Source organism: Nyctibius grandis, chromosome 12, assembly GCF_013368605.1.
Source record: "Nyctibius grandis isolate bNycGra1 chromosome 12, bNycGra1.pri, whole genome shotgun sequence".
In the NCBI taxonomy this organism is placed as follows: Eukaryota; Metazoa; Chordata; class Aves; order Nyctibiiformes; family Nyctibiidae; genus Nyctibius; species Nyctibius grandis.
The window spans coordinates 6,075,724-6,093,422 of NC_090669.1; the positions used below are offsets into that span (position 1 = coordinate 6,075,724).

General features: G+C 34.6%; 1 protein-coding gene across 3 annotated transcripts in view; it reads right to left on the reverse strand.

Moving 5' to 3' along the window:
* FTO (FTO alpha-ketoglutarate dependent dioxygenase) overlaps nucleotides 1–17,699 on the reverse strand; it is a 257,006-nt gene that overhangs the window by 197,230 nt on the left and 42,077 nt on the right. For all 3 annotated transcript variants that reach the window (XR_011049089.1, XM_068411450.1, XM_068411449.1), the window contains exons 2-3: nucleotides 13,557–13,634; nucleotides 7,631–8,291 (exon numbers count right to left, since the gene is read on the reverse strand). Coding sequence is in view for 2 of the 3 variants with exons in the window: in XM_068411450.1 (XP_068267551.1) it covers nucleotides 7,631–8,291; nucleotides 13,557–13,634 (739 nt within the window). In the remaining variant the exon portion in view is untranslated. The remainder of the gene's footprint in view (nucleotides 1–7,630; nucleotides 8,292–13,556; nucleotides 13,635–17,699) is intronic.

Below are 17,699 nucleotides of genomic sequence, written 5' to 3' on the forward strand. Positions count from 1 at the left end.
GAAAAATAATCCACTGCATAGAAATAGTGTTTAGAGCTTAATCCCTCAGAACTATTTTCATAAGCTTCCTTCACTGCAGTATAAGTGAAAGATACAGTCAGCATTTGTAACAAGGTATTTGGGAGCTATGGTATAACAGTTTTATGGCTACAGTAAAAGAGCATTTTGACAGAGAGAGAATGGAGTTTCAATAAGCAGTTGGCACAGAATGGCAGTGAATGGTTAGAAATCATCAGCTATGTAGCAAGTCTCATTATTCCTTGTCAGTTTGTAACTGCGTGGGGCCATTTCACTGTCCATTTCCAAGTAACAATTTTTAGAAGTTTTGTCTTCATTTAATTCTAGAATAAAAATACTAAAACAAAGATTTATAACTCTTAATACAATATGCACACGTAAATAGTGACTTTGAATTTACACTTTCAAAATATTCATGTCATTCATCTCACATAGCTACTGCAATGTTTGTTTAGTTGAGATTAGCCTCTAACAATTAATAAATTGTCTTAACTTTCTATGTCAATTAAATATTTTCTAAATTCAGGAAGCAGAGAGCCAAAACCTTTTAAAAGCCAACATAAAGTTCTTAGTTAAAACTCCTACTGTAAATTCAGTCCCCATATTCCCTCCTTCCACTGCTGCAGTTCTCATCCAGCTGAAGCTTTGGCTCAGGAGCAGCTCTAGGCCTTTCTATCAAGGAGCACACAAATGAGAAAACAAGAGCTAGCAAATACTCAGAAAAATCAATACTAAAGCCTTCAAGGGGCTTTCATATTTTCTGCCCTGTTCAGATAAATCGTAACTTAATTTAAGAAAAATGTTTTCTGAAAACTGCAAATAGGATGGCTTTCAAGGCATTTTTAATGCAATACATCATGGATATTATAAAAAGAGGTAACCTTTCTGGGTTAACTCTGTTATGCCGCTTTCCCATTCACTTTGGCAGCAGCACTGTTCACAATATGGCACCAATAAAATATAGAACTACAATCAGAGACAGCAATTTCAATCAAAGTTTCCTGGGGTCTCCTCATAAATCCAGCACCTTTGGAATGTGCTCGTTAAAATGACTTATTTTTTGCAGTTTGATAAATTTTTTATTGCTTAAGTACAGAGTTCAAATGTAGCTCACAGTCTCCTTTTCTCTATATTCTCAATTATTGCACCTTATAATTATCAGCAGCAATTGAAACTGATTGCTCCGACCATGTTATTTTGGTAACAAATGGAAGCAAGCTGCTACTAGCTGTTAAATGCAAGCTATTCTGAAAGTGAGAGCAAGGAAAAAAAAAAAAAAAAAGACACCTTAACATTTGTGGTATAACTCTAGGCAGCACTGACAAACTTTTACATAAAAAGAAGTTGTTATTAAATTCTGTATGTCACACCTCAAGCATGACTGAATGCTGTATATTCATTCATATAATTACGGTTCCCATCTAAGTGAAAACATTTTGATGCATCTAAACCATAGGTATTAGAGTTAATCGTGTGGACCTTGCACATACACAGCACCTTAAGAACGTGTATTTATTTTGGAGTAGACCATACAGAAATGGTCACATGTAGCAGTATTTAATGGAAATATCAGTAAAACTATCTGCAAATTTGAACTATATTCATTCAAGATTTATAGAATTTGGCCTGCAAGAAACCTTTACACTTGCATCCCAAATGAAATGGCGCAACCAGGTAACAAGCTTACCACTACATAACAACGATACCTCATCAGATCTCTAATTAAGGTATAACCATGAAAGAGAGAATGTAGCTGCAGAAAATTGGCCACAACATTATGCTTCTAACTAGACAGCTCAAATTCCAGAGAGGTTCCAGCTCTAAGACCCGATCTTATCAGGTTTGGGTCATGGTTAGGTTCAGCACAACATGAACCTTGTCTTCCTGGCTCTAGTTCGGTTGCTGTTCCACAGCACAAAAAGTAAAAGTAGACTTGAAAGGTTTCTTTGCTATTCAGCACCAAAGTCTTCAAGAAGAGTTTGAGAGTTTTTTGACACTCTGAAACCTAAATGTTCTTTATTCAAGTCAAATTGTAATGGCAAACTATATCCTAAATGTAATCTTAAATCAAACGTGATTTCTTAGATGACTGAATCACTGCTGACACATTACTAAAAACAAGCACGACTGTAAACATCTACTTTGTCATTAAATCCAACTGACCACTGTTATATAGACAAAAAAAAGATTTCCTGTAACAGGTTGATTTTTCTAGAATTTTAAAGAATTTGGGCATGTGTTCAGCGATTAATGAAATATATACATTATTACTGTCTTCCATAGCAATTTATATATGTTACATGCAAAAAGGGAAAAAAAGCAGAGTATGCTTTGCTTTTCAGCAGCTGGTGGGAAAGAATGAGTATCTACCCGGAGTTACTTCTGCCTTATTATAGAAAAGCCATAGCATAAGAGGTTAATTAAACTGTACTAACATTTTAACTTTTGCTTGCAACTGACATTCACAAAAACAAAAATCGGATTTGCCAACATTGTTCTTATCAATTCACATTTGGAATACAGTGTCCAAATATATCAAAAGCAAAAGCACTACAATAAGACCAAAGAATATTCTGTCAATCCCTCCATTCTTGAAGGAGAGATTTTATTTGATCAAATCAGTGAGAACATGGTTCAAAACCAAAACAAAACCACCAAACTCACAACAGTTTTAATTCAAATGATGATTTCTTTTTAGAAAACAGGGATTCAAATTTATTATTATAAGAGTAATTGGATCATTAAAAATTCATGATTCTCAGAAAATAATTCCAACTGGACAGAACCTGCAAGTTACAGATGTGACCATTTCACTCACATACTCATTTCTTAAGAAGCAATATATATTGTTCTATATACCTTTTCTATTTTTTCAACAAGCAATATTTCTACTACATTACTGGCACTAGAAACCATTTAATATAATTGTTCTCATCCTGTATAAACATCTACTCCATGACTTTTATCCATTAAGCAGTACATAAAGAGGATTATCGGTCAACTACAAATTTAGATTGACTTCAATTCTGAACAACTTCTGTAGATTCAGGATTTTTCTTTAACCTAGTAAGGAAACATACATCTGTGGTGAATCTCTGTTTTTAGTTGCAATCACTGTAGAAATGAAACAGCAGTCATTAGGTTTAGTGCTAGGATATTGTTTCTAACATGACAGTGTGAAAAAATACAAACCGCATTTTACAAAAGAAACAAACATAAAAGCTCCTTCAAGATCAGTCATTACTGCAACTAAATTTGTTAAACCTTTCAACATTACCATGTCAGCGAACAGAGCCACTTGTTCAATACTTCAAGAGATTTATACAGCAAGTAGGCCTTATAGCAAGAAAACAAACAAGATACTGTAAAGAATCTAGAGAAAACTACTTATCTAACCTCAAACACAGTTTGTGGGAAATCCAGGTAAGAGAAAGATGGACACTTCCAGTGACTACATGATTTTCCATCTCCTTTAAGTTGGCAACAGAAACAAGTCTCTACTTCAAAGCACATCTTTAGAACCAACTAGTGCTCTGCTCAGCAATAAACCTTCCTACAAAACTTACAAAGACCTGAGGGAAAACTGTTCATTAGGAATTTTTCATGGATAAAATCCAATTTTTGAAAATGCCATTATTCCACCAGTATTTGGATTGCAATTCACTTTTATATATAGAACAGGAAATAAAAATGGGTTATTAGCTTACTACATTCAAGTCCTGAACAAGTTTTTACCTTAATGCTCTCATGTGATAGGATATTTGTAAGCTAACGTGTTAGTAAAAATCCTAAATTGGTCAAAATGTGGAATTCCTGTTCCATGGTAAATTCTGAAAAGTTATTCCGAATAGTGTTAGTGACAGTATAATTGAACACACGTTCTATAAGGTATTCAGTTCTGCATATGCACCATGACTACCACTCATGCACTTTCATGCAGTACACACATTAAAAGGAAATTTCCCAAATTTTTGTGAGGGCCTATTCACTTGATAACCTACTTTTAACCTAGTTTAAAGTAATGCATTTTATTTTAATGTAAATAAAAGCAAATACTATTCAGATGAGCATTAAGCAAAACGTCTATCTCATTTTGTTGTTAGAAATGTACCTCATTTGAAGTTGCTTTGAAACAGTTTGACGCTGGAAACAAGAAAATAAATAGTGATACTCATTAGAATATCAGCTTGTTCCAGTACCTTTATGTTGGCTCTCAAATGTCTTTTTTCACATATTAAAAACTGTTTCTACTCCAATTAACACCGATCAAAGTTTCAAACATTAAATTTTCATTATGGCATCAAACACTGAGCAAGCGAACAAGAAAATAAAGTTGTTTCAATTACAGTAGTATCTGTTTTAATACTATTTAATCAAGTAAGTAGGTACCAAACAAATAATGGTATAAAAATTCAAATTAAAGTAAAAAGAAAACCATATAACCTGAGTTGTGCATCTCTAAACAGTCTGACAAGCAGCTACCATAACGCAGTAAGATTGCTTGACTCCCAGGGCTCCTGCTGGTCAAAATCTGAAAACCTGGGGATTCTGAGCTTGTGGCAGGATAGATTGGTACAAGCCATGAAGCTCTGGAAGCTCTAGGTTCTCCATGCTAAAGGGCTGACACAGATCCTCCGTGTTTGGAGTACCACAGAGACCAGAGAGAATTTGAGGAATAGAGCTGACAAAAAAATGTGCAAGAGCTAGCAGAAAAGAGAATTCAGCAAGTTTTAACAAAAATCAACATGTTTAATTTATGTTTGAATTTCCCACAGAATCAGTGTTTTCTCCCAGAAAATTACTAATTCATCTAATTGACATCTTCTAAGGAAAAATGGTTCCATCAAAAAATTTCTGGCCACCTCTACTCTTTTTATTATGTATTCTGTAATGATTCCGTGATAGTCTTTATACACTACAGCAAGAATTCAGTGCTAACTCGATACTAAATGAATTAATGGAGTAAGTACTAATAAAAGATACCAGCAGAAAAAGCAAATATATTTATGGAAAATGGGAAGAGGAGTCAAGATACAATTATACAAAGATATAATAATAATCTTCAAAAAGATGTGGAGTTTCTTCATGCTTCACCAAGTTACGGAGAGCTTGGTAAGAGATATAGCAAATATTGACAGTCTGTGTGAACTGCAGAAACCACCAACACACTGAAGTGATATGGAACTGGAAAGAATAATATTATAAGCATGGATAAGTTTATAGCCACCAGTATTTGAAAGCTATAAACACGAAATTAGAAGAGCAAAAAGACAATCTATTTATTTCTCTAAAATCAAGTAGACTAATTACTGCTTTTGGATGTGCTGGGTAGAAAACTCCAACACACAAGTATTTACTGTCGCTTTAATTACAATGTCATATTCAAACACAAACAGGTTCCCTTTCCTCCAATTTATGAATAAGTAGGCCAACTATAAATATGGCTTCACTTTAGGGATATACAACGACAACCAGAACCTGAACACAGTCAGATGTGAGTGAACTGTTTTCACATAAAGGTATACTACAGGACATTTCCTCATGATGCTCAGGAGCCATGCTACGCACCTTAAACTCCCTCTAAAGTTCATGAAACCAGCTTAAGCCACGCTCAAGAGCTACACCAAGTGGAATTCAATCTTGTTCAGAATTATATCTGACTTCATAAATCATTTTCTTCCCAAAAAAGCATCTTTTACACTATCTCCAGCTACACTGAGGTTTTAATACTGCCACCTTCTGCCAAGACATCCCCCCCACAATATAAACAAATTTCAATTTGATCAAAAATTTTTGGAATCGTTGCAAAACTAGAAAAATTTGAAGTAGTACTTTTTTTTTTAATGTAAATGGTAGAATGATCAATTTATTCACTGGAAAGCTCTTGGCTTTTTTAAGTTTTCATGTCTATTTTTTAAATACTTCAGGAAAAAAATATAAACTTTATAAGTGTATTTATGAAAAAGTCTTGTATGTGGCAAAAACATTGATTACATACAGATATCAAAATGATTTTTGGTCTAAATATATCAAATATTTCTTACTACCCTCGTCAATCAAATCTTGCATAGAATTTGCAGTGGTTTTAAAACAGCATAATTTTTACCTATCTAACTTGCCGAACTTGAACAAACAAAATCAAGTGACAAGTTATGAATAAACATAGCAGCTTTCATTTTTGTTAATTTATAGCTCTCTGAACTTAAAGGGACTCATTTTTTCCCCTCCACAAGCAAGTTTTATGTTCAAGTAAAAAGTTTTTAAGCATATTACAATAAATCCTCACACATACTATTATTACTTCAAGTTCATGATTATGTTTCTCTAACTTAAAATGTTACTGAAAAAATATTTATCTACAGTACTACTGAAAAAAACTACATTTACTGGACATAAAATAACAATGTCTTTGGCAAATAGGACAGAAAAAAGTTCATGAATAAAACGACACTTCTGCTGGTCAGGGAATCTTTTCCATTCAGTTTGCTAAGCCAGCTGATGTTTTATGTCCAGGAAAACGTAAATACGATGATTTCAGCTGAACATTAGGTAACAAAGTGACCCATAGTTTCAAAACTAATAACAAAACTAACAAGAGAACACACATGGAAGTATAAGCTATTATTTTTACATCGCGGTCTTTAGCCAAAACGTACTGAAGTCAACATAGATTCTTCCCATGTTTTGAAGCAAACATCAAAGGATTTTTGAAAGGACCAAAAATCATTTGTGAGTTGTGAAACATAATGGAGCATTTGAAAATTCAAATCAAGTGTCTAAATTCTAATCTTATATTTGCAAAACTGGAAGCCATTAAAAAAATCCAAGGCTTTGTTCAAACAGTGTTAGGAAATAATAAACAAACATCCTCATGTCTGTTCTTAAATAAAGATAAAAATGGGAAAGATACTTTAAACTCGAAATATTTAATGACTCTTCAACTACCCTTTTTTTCCCCTAATACTGTATTTAAATGGTATTTAAATAACAAAGATCCTGCAAAGCCTGTCAGACAACAGGTCTTTTAATGGAAAACTTCTACCCTTCCCAACTACAGAAATGTTGGCACGTCCTCTGCAAAACATGCATTAGCAATACAGCATGCCTAGACAAAATGCATCTACTTCCAAGTAAATACAGTAATACTTTCATACAAAACCAACAAATGATCTTTTCAAAGAAAAAGAGAGGAGTAAAATCAGCATAAGGCAGAAACAAGTCAGTGTATGAAAAATAACACAAAGATGGTGATCTCAACTACAACGAAACATTTTACAGGATAGAAAATATGCACGTGTTAACCTGAAATAGGTATTTGATAGATTTTGATTTCCTGGCTCTTAGTGAGGAAGTTAATCACACCAATTTTTAAATCTACTTAAAGAACACTGATAAGCCAGCTGCAGTAAACACAGGTATATTTTGTACATGTTTTAGTAGAAAAAAAGATTGGGCTTAAATAGAAAAAGTCCCACGATGTATTCAGAAGCACGTGACAAATCTAGACTAGCATGCAGGTGTGCTTATGTACATACACACAGAGAAACATAAAAGAGCTTCAGGGATTTAAGATATTTATATCACTACTCAACGCATACCTCCCATCACTCACCTTCACAGCTATAACTGTACACAGCAACCGTTGACCTTTCAACCAGATTCTCATCATGGTGCCAGCTCACTGCCATGTTCCCCATTCCAAAATAAGGTTCTTGTTTCAAGTACAGCATTTGTAGTGGATCCATGTAATTTAATAAAGTCAAGTTATAAGATGTTCTGTTCTTTAGACTTATGTAGTCATCCTCTGGTACACAACAACTGCTTTGATCTTTTGAAATAGACCCTTTCTCTGTAAGAGAAGCAGCAAAATTTTTCTCCTTATCTATTACAGCAGTATCTTTAACTTCTTTGGTCTCAGACAAATTTTGTCCTTGTAATGCCTTGACTGCTTCAATATGCAAGTAGTCATTAAGCCTGATTAATGCTTTACAAGCATCATGTATTTGAGGACTGCAATATTTTATATCATAACCTTCAGTAGGCCAAGGAACTGTAAATAATCTTGTGTTCAAGTACTTGTAAGTACATCCTGGGTTTCCAATTAATATACGAGACACTGGGGTAACAAAATCTTTTCCTTTGATCCTTACAAGATCTTGAAAGAAACAATCGTGCTTTTGCAAGGTCAGAAAGCCTTCTTGTACAATTTGATGGAGCTTGTCAGGTACTGTATCAGATTTTCTGTAAATCAGCTTCGAATATTTGGTCTTCCACTAAAAGAGAAAAAAAAAACCACAAACAAAAACAGCAAAAAGAATTATTCCTTTTAGAGGAACCAAATTATTTCATATATTCAAGAACAGACAATGCTAAGTTGACAAGTTATCAAGCATGAGTCTAGAATATGGTGAAGAAATAGATGCCAGTATTTGTTACTTTATTTTCATATTCCAATATATCGCACAAACTCTGGGTATGTACCAGTGGCCTGTAACCAGAGCGCATCACCAGGGCAAATCACCAAATAAATAAATAAATCAGAGGATTCTGGCAGAAATAGAACATATAAGATCCCCTGATGAATCTGTAAATAATGCTGCCTTTAAGTATATAAACAATAGAATACTGAGCAGTCACAAAGCAACTCCTCTTTTTGAGATGGTTGCAAAGACTGTTCTGTCTCATTCTGATGTACAGGATTCTAGAGGGATACATGATAAACTGAAATAGTTTTATATAACAATAATTTTTAGGGCAAAAATAACAAAATGAAAATGTAAATTTTCAAAGGCAGCCAACATTTTGCTGCACTGCACCTCTACCTTCAAAATAGTCCTTGACATACTGGTCCTTTCTATTTTCACATTCCTCAATGCATGCCAATTAGCTCTCCTATTTTATATAAAAGTTCCCCTTTTAGATAAAAGAAAATTTCCAAACTTATTTATTTTCCTCCCTATCTCCCCACCTGTAATATCCTTTTTCCTTATATCCTCCTCTGACCTCACCAGCTCTGGTATCAGCTGGAGTTCAGAATCAAGCAGTGTGTGGAGGCTAAATAAATAGATAAATAAAAGAAACAGATGCAAACTAGTGCCCTTAGTAAGCGAAAGGCTGTAATGTGAGCCTATGAGGTATCAATTAGCAAATGTGAAGCTCCAAATGACTCACTACACCTATTTCCTTGTCTCCAGAAGTTAGTCACTAATCTGGGGAAAAGGTAGACACTGGTGGTGTTGTGGGAAAAAAAAATGAAGGGGAAAAATAAATGAAGGTGAACTGAAATCTGAAGGCATCAGGCAGTGGGGCAAGAGCACACAGATGCACAAAACTGCTCTATCAAAACTTTTACTAACGTAATAGCTTATGTTCAAAGCACTATTAAAAAACAAATAAAAGCTATCAGCACAAAAGCATCACACTGACCTACGATCCATCTGTGGGCTCCTTCTGGTACAACTCAAAACCACTTTACTAGTTCTATCTACTTGCAAGTCAGATTTGAACCTGCCTTTCAGGAAATTAATTTTAAAATCCAGAAAAGATGCCTTGAAAAAACACAAACCAGGCAGTAAGTCAGTATGAACATTTTCTACTGCATGAAAACAGTTAGACTTTTGCATCATGACATGCTGTTATCCTACAACACCGAAGAGATGGCTTTATAGGGTTATTTATTTCTGCTAAAAAGGGGAACATAAAAGGAAGTCTATTTTTAAAGTAATGATTACACACAATAAATCTTAGTTAAGATAAAAAACTTGCCACCATTTCTTGTGAATTTTTACAGTGAAGCTAACTCCTTTTTTCTTTATACATTCTTATGGTTTCCAAGAACTAAGTTCCTAGAGAAAGGAAAAAACACATAACAGTATCTACAGATAATAATAATTTCTGACAAAAGTATTTACATGCTTAACTTCAAATACCAAAGCTTGAAAATAGTCCCAGATATCTGTTTGAAGGTCCCTCTACAATCCCCAGCACAGAACACTGGATCCCAGCTTTCATTAAAAGCACTCAATATAAACTTGATAAACCCAATTTCCTGAGCTTGCCAAAAGCCCGAAACGATTCCTTTACAGATCCTGAACTGTCCCCTTTGTTCCAATCAGTGCTTTGTACCTGTAGCCCTTGAACAGCACAGTGAAAAAATCCTTATAAAGAATAACTACTGAAATCAGTAACTGCAAATTTTAAGGATTTACAGCTATAGGCTACAGTCAGATGTGTGGGTATAGGTTGATGGAAACCATAAGTATTCTTTCACAATCATACTTAATAATGACAGAACATTATATGTTGTCACATATAAAGATTATTACCACATGATTTGTTTCATTATGCAAATGATATGTATAAAAGAAAGAGCACTAACAGTTCTATATCAGTATCCCAGTAATTCTTTAAATAATTCTGTATATTGGACATACTCATGTCAGATTAACCAATTACCACATGACATATGCTATTATGGCATACTTAAAAAGTCACTATTACTACATATTTTTAAACAATTTAATATACTGAATTTCTGACATGAATAGCACACATTAAATTCCAAACAATTATTACAAACAGAAGGAGGGAAATAACAATACAATGCAAAGCAACTAAATGCCTGAAAACATGCACTGGAAAGGAAGCACACAGATTTTTACAAAGGTAACAACATTGTATTCCCCTCTTGAACTGCAGAGGTAATGTCTTCCACATTTTCTTGCCAGCCAAGTCAGAGGCATGTTACTTTTGGGTTGTGTTTTAATATTACATGCTTAAGAACTATTTTATCATTAAGTTTTACAGAGTATACTTAGGATTCTACCTTAAAAAACAACAAAACCCACACTGATATCTCAGAAGAAATCAGGAAGTGGAAACACATTTCCGAAACATCACATGAAAACAGTTTGGTCCTCTTTAAATCTCCAACCAGTCATTGTGCTATGTTCTACATAAGGAAAGCATTAAGGGATCAGAACGCAGGGTGAATGCTGGGTTCACACCGGACACCTTGTTGTTTTGGGGGGATGGGGAAGGGGGAGTAATCATGTACTCTGTGTTGTAACTGTGACAGCAAGTATTAAAGGTCAATTCACTGTTCATTCTGAAAGAAGTAGGTACCTTACTGGCAACTACAGGATGGAAAAAAGAATATTTGATGCTCAATACTTTAGATGAATGTTACACACATGATTTTTAAATATACATGCCTTCACTTCTAATGGTGGTACTCTTAACGCAGAGAATCACCCTACAGGATGACTCAAGTGATAGAATAAAGTTAGGAATCTGCAATAAGGACCTTTCATAAGCAAACTGACACTTAAATAATGAAATGATAGTTTGGTACTTCAGATATTTGTGAACTGCCTTGTTAACACACTTTTTCTTGTTCCTAACTGGCTTTAAACATCACACTGTTTCAGTCTATGGTTTGGGGCCCATTTCTAAAATCCTTCATCAGGCAAGATGCGTTGAAAGAGGATGTCAGTCAAATTGCTTATGATGGAACTTCTCACTTTTGTTCAGACTGTACATTTCCATACCTGACAGCATACTGTAGCTTCTTACTTGCATCCTACCTAATCTTTCCAACACATTCAAAGAATACTGCTTTATAAGGGGTGGATCCTTAAAGGAGTAAGGCAAGTCTCTCCAGGAAAGACAGACTATAAAACTAAACTGTAGGTGATACTTTATTTTGCCAATTTGTTGCCCTCAAGCTCTCACCCTGCTTTTCCTCCCCATCTGTAGTACATTTAAGCATCATGGAACCTGTAATATCTACAGCTGTGATTAAAGTAATATTTCATAACCACCATAAGAATTTAAAAGGTGCTTGTGATGCTTATGATTATCACATATACTTAAAAATACCTAGCATGCACACAAACACTACATAAAAAATATAATTCTATATGATGCAAAAAGAACGTATCTAAACTCTACTAAGGCTTGAACATGTCTGATTTCACTGCTTATCTTGCTCCCATTGTCTTCTATATTTATGTGTTACCGATACTGAGCAAATGAGATGCCTCTTGAGCAACCTCGGCTCCATCTCTTTTCACATCAGCTCCACGGACTGTGGATTTACAAAGATGGAGAAAAGAAAAAGATGCTGGGCACAGCAGCTCTTGGCAGCAACAGATATAAAAGAGAACAAACAGGAGGGGATGTAAAAGGACTAGGAAGGAGAAAACAGTAAGCTGAGTCTCAAACGGGGGAAAAGCTTCATCTTGAACATTAGTTTAAGACTGAAAAGAATGTTTGTTTTTGTTTTGTTTTTTTTTTCTGTAAAGAAAAAAAATAAATCATTCTTAAGCTCTTCCACACTTTTCAAGCTCTTCTACACTTTTCCTTGCCCCTATCCACAAGTGCTTTTACAGTTAACAGCAAGTTATGTATTTTCATACTATTATCCTTACAGCTATTAAAGATCCCAGTCAAGAACTTACTCCCACTATGTTCAGCACTGTAAGAATACAGAGAAAACCATGCTTTCCCTAAGTATCCTACAACCCAAATGAACAAGAAAGGTAAGGGAAATATACAAATTGCTCAGTATCGCAATTGTAATCCCATGAAAAAACTGGAGTTTGACTTCATGCTTCTGAGTCGCAGTCCAGTACCTGACCCATAAATGCATCTTTCCTCTTCTATAGTGTGACATGTGCTAAACTTTTCTTGGCCTTGGAATCCTGCAAAATAGAAATTCATCCTTGCAAGGAAAGAGTCGGACCTATTTTTGTGCTACCATATACATCTTTGAGCCATATGTCAATACAAGAAAGGTGACATGCCTGTAATGTAAGCACGCTTGCTGTAGGTGTTCAAACTATGAGATTCTTTCTTATGCTTTTCATCTTACCGTGTCCCAATTTGATCCGATTGAACCTACAATTCTTGCCATATGTTTCGTAGCTGACCTAGAAAGATCCAAGATGGATGCAGAATACACTCATTTGGTTTACTACTCATGTGGCTACTAGGCCTGTTTTTACTTTTATTTCGTTTCATTTGACACATGCATTCCAGTTTCCACAGTTTGTTTTGTAAGCAAAGCCTTAAGGGTTACTTACTGTTTGAACATAGAATTAAGCCAAAAGATTTTAAATTTCTGTTTTAATATTTTCCCTATTTTGCCAAACCTGAGCTATAAGAATAATTCTCTTCACAACTCGGGGAAAAACCCCACAAAACCAAAAAACCTTAAAAGAACAGTGACATGTACTTTACTTTAACAAAGCACAAGAAACTGTGATTCGTTGTCACATGTGTTACCTGATATTCAGGTACTGATACTCAAGGCCAAATCCTAAAAATAGATGAAGTTCATAAAGTTTTCATTCTTGACTATCCCAATTCTAGAGGTCTTATTTTGTACCACCTGGAAGTACGTTATCTTTATCAGCCATCAGGATACTTTTTTCATATCAAATTTCACAGTGTCTCTTTGAAGCAAGATTTATTTGTTGTTCAGTGCAAACAGCCATTTTCGTTTAAAACAAGAACAGTTAAAAGAAATACATTACCAACTGATGGAAATCAGCATCGGCTGGTGTCATATATGGAAGTCTATTCCCTCCAAGTTCTTCAAGAAGCTTTTTTTTCTGTTTTGGAGGAGTAAAATTGAAACAGAAAATTAGACTAAAACCCAAGATAGAAACAGCCAAGCATAAAATTAGTTGCATTTAAAAGACAATCATGTGCAATTATTTCTCTTACTACCTTCAATTCTGGAAAATTAAGTAAGAAAAAAACGGATGCAAAAAATCAGTGGAGCTTTTCCACTTACAAAGCAGTAATTCAGGTTAGGTAGTTTCAGAGCATGTGAATACTTTTTGTCCTAAATTCTTTTTTAGATAATCAGTCCTTATTACACTGATGAAAATCCATCTTGGTCTAATGTTCTTCTGAACTACGACCACCTTGTACCTCAATACTGATTTCTTACTGCTTTCTCATTTTATTTTCAACTTCCATTTGTTGATCCAATGGGTACAAAGCTCATATTCCGTTAAATGGCTCAGTAATATACTTTATTAAAACAATGAGCCTCAATGTTGGGCATACTCTAAAATGTTTCCTGAAATGAAAGGAAGGTGTACAAAGGAAAAAGAAAACATCATCTACCGCACACCAAAGCCCCTACAACATGGCAATATCTAAAATGCCATACACAAGACCTGCCATCCCAGCAGACAGCCATAAATCTGGTTTGATGTTGGGAGTGTGCTAAGAATCAGCTGACTGTGAAGAGCAGGTTTTCTCCGTCCCCTTGTTCTCTTAACTCCCTTTTTACTTCTGTTCTAGACTGAGAGTATCTCCACCAATGTTTAGTCCACGTGACCACTAAGAAATTGCTAAGGTAAATGCTTGATTTTCCCCAAACTGCATTTTCCAGGTTTTTATTAATAACAATAGAATTTTTGTATGCATTATACAATTAATTATGCAGCTGAAGATTTGCAAAGTGCAAGAGATGCTTGAAACATGCCATCAGATTTTTGGAATCAAACAATCCCAATCCGTGACAAGTCCATCAACATTCATCTACCCACAGTCTAACTCAACATGAGATACATACAGATTAACAACAGTGTAAAAATTGTTACAGTGAAGGCATGGGCCTAGAAAATTAATACAGTTTCCTTTATTTCTTTTTTTTTCAGTTTGCAAGGATGGTTTCTTTACGAACTTTGATCATTAACAAATATTTACTAATAAAAAAGCAACTCAAAGATCATAAGACTACATCTGCTATAATGCTTGAATATTTCAGATAACAGGATTCAAAGTTCTCATTTTTATTGCAATATTTGAAACTACATAAACACTATCACAAGAAATAACTGAAGTTGCATCTCACTTAATATCTTTATGTTGCAAGAGCAAGATCAGATGGAAATGGAATACAGTTTTTAAAAGAATGATAAGGGTGTAATAACAAAGGAAAACACAGAATAAATTAAAAAAGGATATCACTAGCACTTTCATAAAACCAAGTTATATGGGAAAAACTACATATTTCATCACCTAAATGTCACTGCAAATTGATTATTCCATAGACAAGAGAATTCATTGTTTAAAGAAAATTTTTTTTCTCTTGTAAATTCCCCCTTTTCATGATCTTTCTGGGTTGTATATACAGGTGAAAATAGATCTTCCCTATTCTGGCAATTCTACTTTAAAAAAGGAAGAAAGAAATATTACATGCAGTAACTAACTCCTTGCTTATAACAAACAAACAAGGAAAGCTGAACTATGACGAGTGTTACTGAGTACTTTATTCTGTGGCAGTGAATTTCATTTAATCCAATTTAAGCATCAAGGAAGATGACAGAGGCTTAAAATTGTAAGGAAGTGTAGAAGCTTTTAAGGTTTATAGCTAACAGTTCAGTCAAATTAAAACAAGAGCGGGTAGTTCTCACTGACTCATCTCCACACTCACACTGTCGATCACCAACTCTTAACTAGAGTGAGAAGAGCAGCACTGAAATTCACGAACTCCCAATGTAATTTCTCCAGGTCTCTCATTTTCTTTGGGGACAGGTTGTTGCTATGTTGACATGAAGCCATTGGTGAAACCCAGCACAGTGTAACCTCAGATTAAGATGGCAGAAAATGACATGCTAATTTGCTGCATATTCTAAAACAATAACACTTTGCTATTACAAAAAGCTTGCTGCAATTTTATTACATGAAATCACTGAAAACATTAGATTGGCTTTGTTATCTGTAAGATAAACCATATTAAACTGCAGAAAAAAATAATATATTTCAACATGGACTCACATCTGTGGGAAAAAAAGAGGTGGGAAGAAGAGAGATTCTGACAATCTCTCTGTCAAGTACCAGCTTCTTGGCAAAAAGCACACAACATTAAAATGCACTCTTGTGTATAGGTAGTACTAGTTCACATTTGATTGTCAGATCTGGCTAAGTGCTGCTCTTCAGCTGGATGTACAGACTAATACACACATCTGGGTGGTATAACACGCTGCTCATCTCTTATGCAAGAAGCTGTCACACAGATGTCAAAAACATCAAGCTACTCACAAATACCTCCAAAAAGTAAAAAAAAGAAAAAAACCTGAAGATCTGGCTCTACCAGCTGGCTGATGTGTAAGTTTAAGCACTTACATAAGCATTGCTTCTAGGCTCTGCCAACACAAAAACCCCTCAATAAATAAAAAAAAAAAATTGTCTTTCCTTGAAGGTATCAGGCATCTTAAAAAGCATTTTTCTAAATCTGATTTTTAATTTTAAAAATTAACAGTGAAACAGTTTATTCAGGTACCAGTATTACGTTTCTTACACTTTAAAAAACAATATGATTTTTATACATACATTAGCGATGCCAATACATGAAAGACAATCCTATATGCACCATCCCTATAATGTCATCATGTACTCGGCACTGCTCAAGAAACCACGTAACTGTTGTACTTGGGCCTTCAGAAAGAAGAAAGTATATGCAAATATCTTATTTTGTAGGCTGCTGTGTTAATGGATCTATTATATCTGACTCTGATAACTGGAATGAGTATCAGAAGCATTAATGCCCAATTTCAGAGCATGTGATGAACTTCATGCAGATATTAACAATCTCTGCTCATTTATTAGTAATAAACAGGTTTATTAATGAGATGGTTGGTTGTAAAATTCAGGAAGTGGAATAGTAATAACTGGAATCTCTCAATCACTATACACACCATTTCAATTTATTTTTCTAAGTTTCTTCATGGCAATAGAAGTAATGTGTTGTATGTTACAGAGCAGGAGCAGTAACAGAAACACAGCTAATACACATCAAACTCACAGGCCAAAATGCAGTTATGTTACACACCCATGGTTTGCTGTTTTCAAATTAAGTGGTATAAGGGAAAGATAGGACTTAATGACATTTTGTGGCCAAGAAGCATGACAGTGTAAAAATCTTTGCAGCTGACATATTTCACTGCAGGGTGTCAATACCATCTCAAAAGGTTTCATTCCTTTCTTAATTGTAAGACAAAAGTTCAATATCTAGGCTATAACAGCTTGTGAAGGCCTTAGTGTTTCAAACATAGAATTCCCACTTAGTTTCATCATAAAACAAGTCAGAAGACAACAGTCATTTTCCAATTTACAGATCATTGTCTTGGCTGAAACAATGTATTATAAAAACTAATTTTATTGAAATCACATTGAAATATTATTGAAATTAGTTCTGATAACAAATTTAAGGCTGCAATGTTGCAACAATTTCTAACATGTTAAAACATTGAAAACATTAAAAAGCAAAAATTTGGGTTTTTTTCCCCAGTACTTAGCATAAAAAAATCACTGAAGAATTTATTGAAGAAATTGCATTTGTTCACACGAAGAGACATACATCAATGCAAGTAGTAATCACCTCTAAAAAGATAACTCTGTGTACTGCCCTGCATTTCTCCTGAATTTGGGGAAAATGTCAGCTTCACTACACCAAGTAATCTCTCTGGACCTGCATCAGTATCCCATACAGCTGTAAAAAGTCAGCCACATAAGTCCAAGACATGGACAGATACAACAGCGCCTAGGAAACATTTAAGGATGTTAGTTTTTACTTCTACAACAAGAGCGCACTCCGATGAGCAGTTAAAAAGATATACTTTACTCAACAAACCAGTAGACTGCCAAAAAAGCATGAC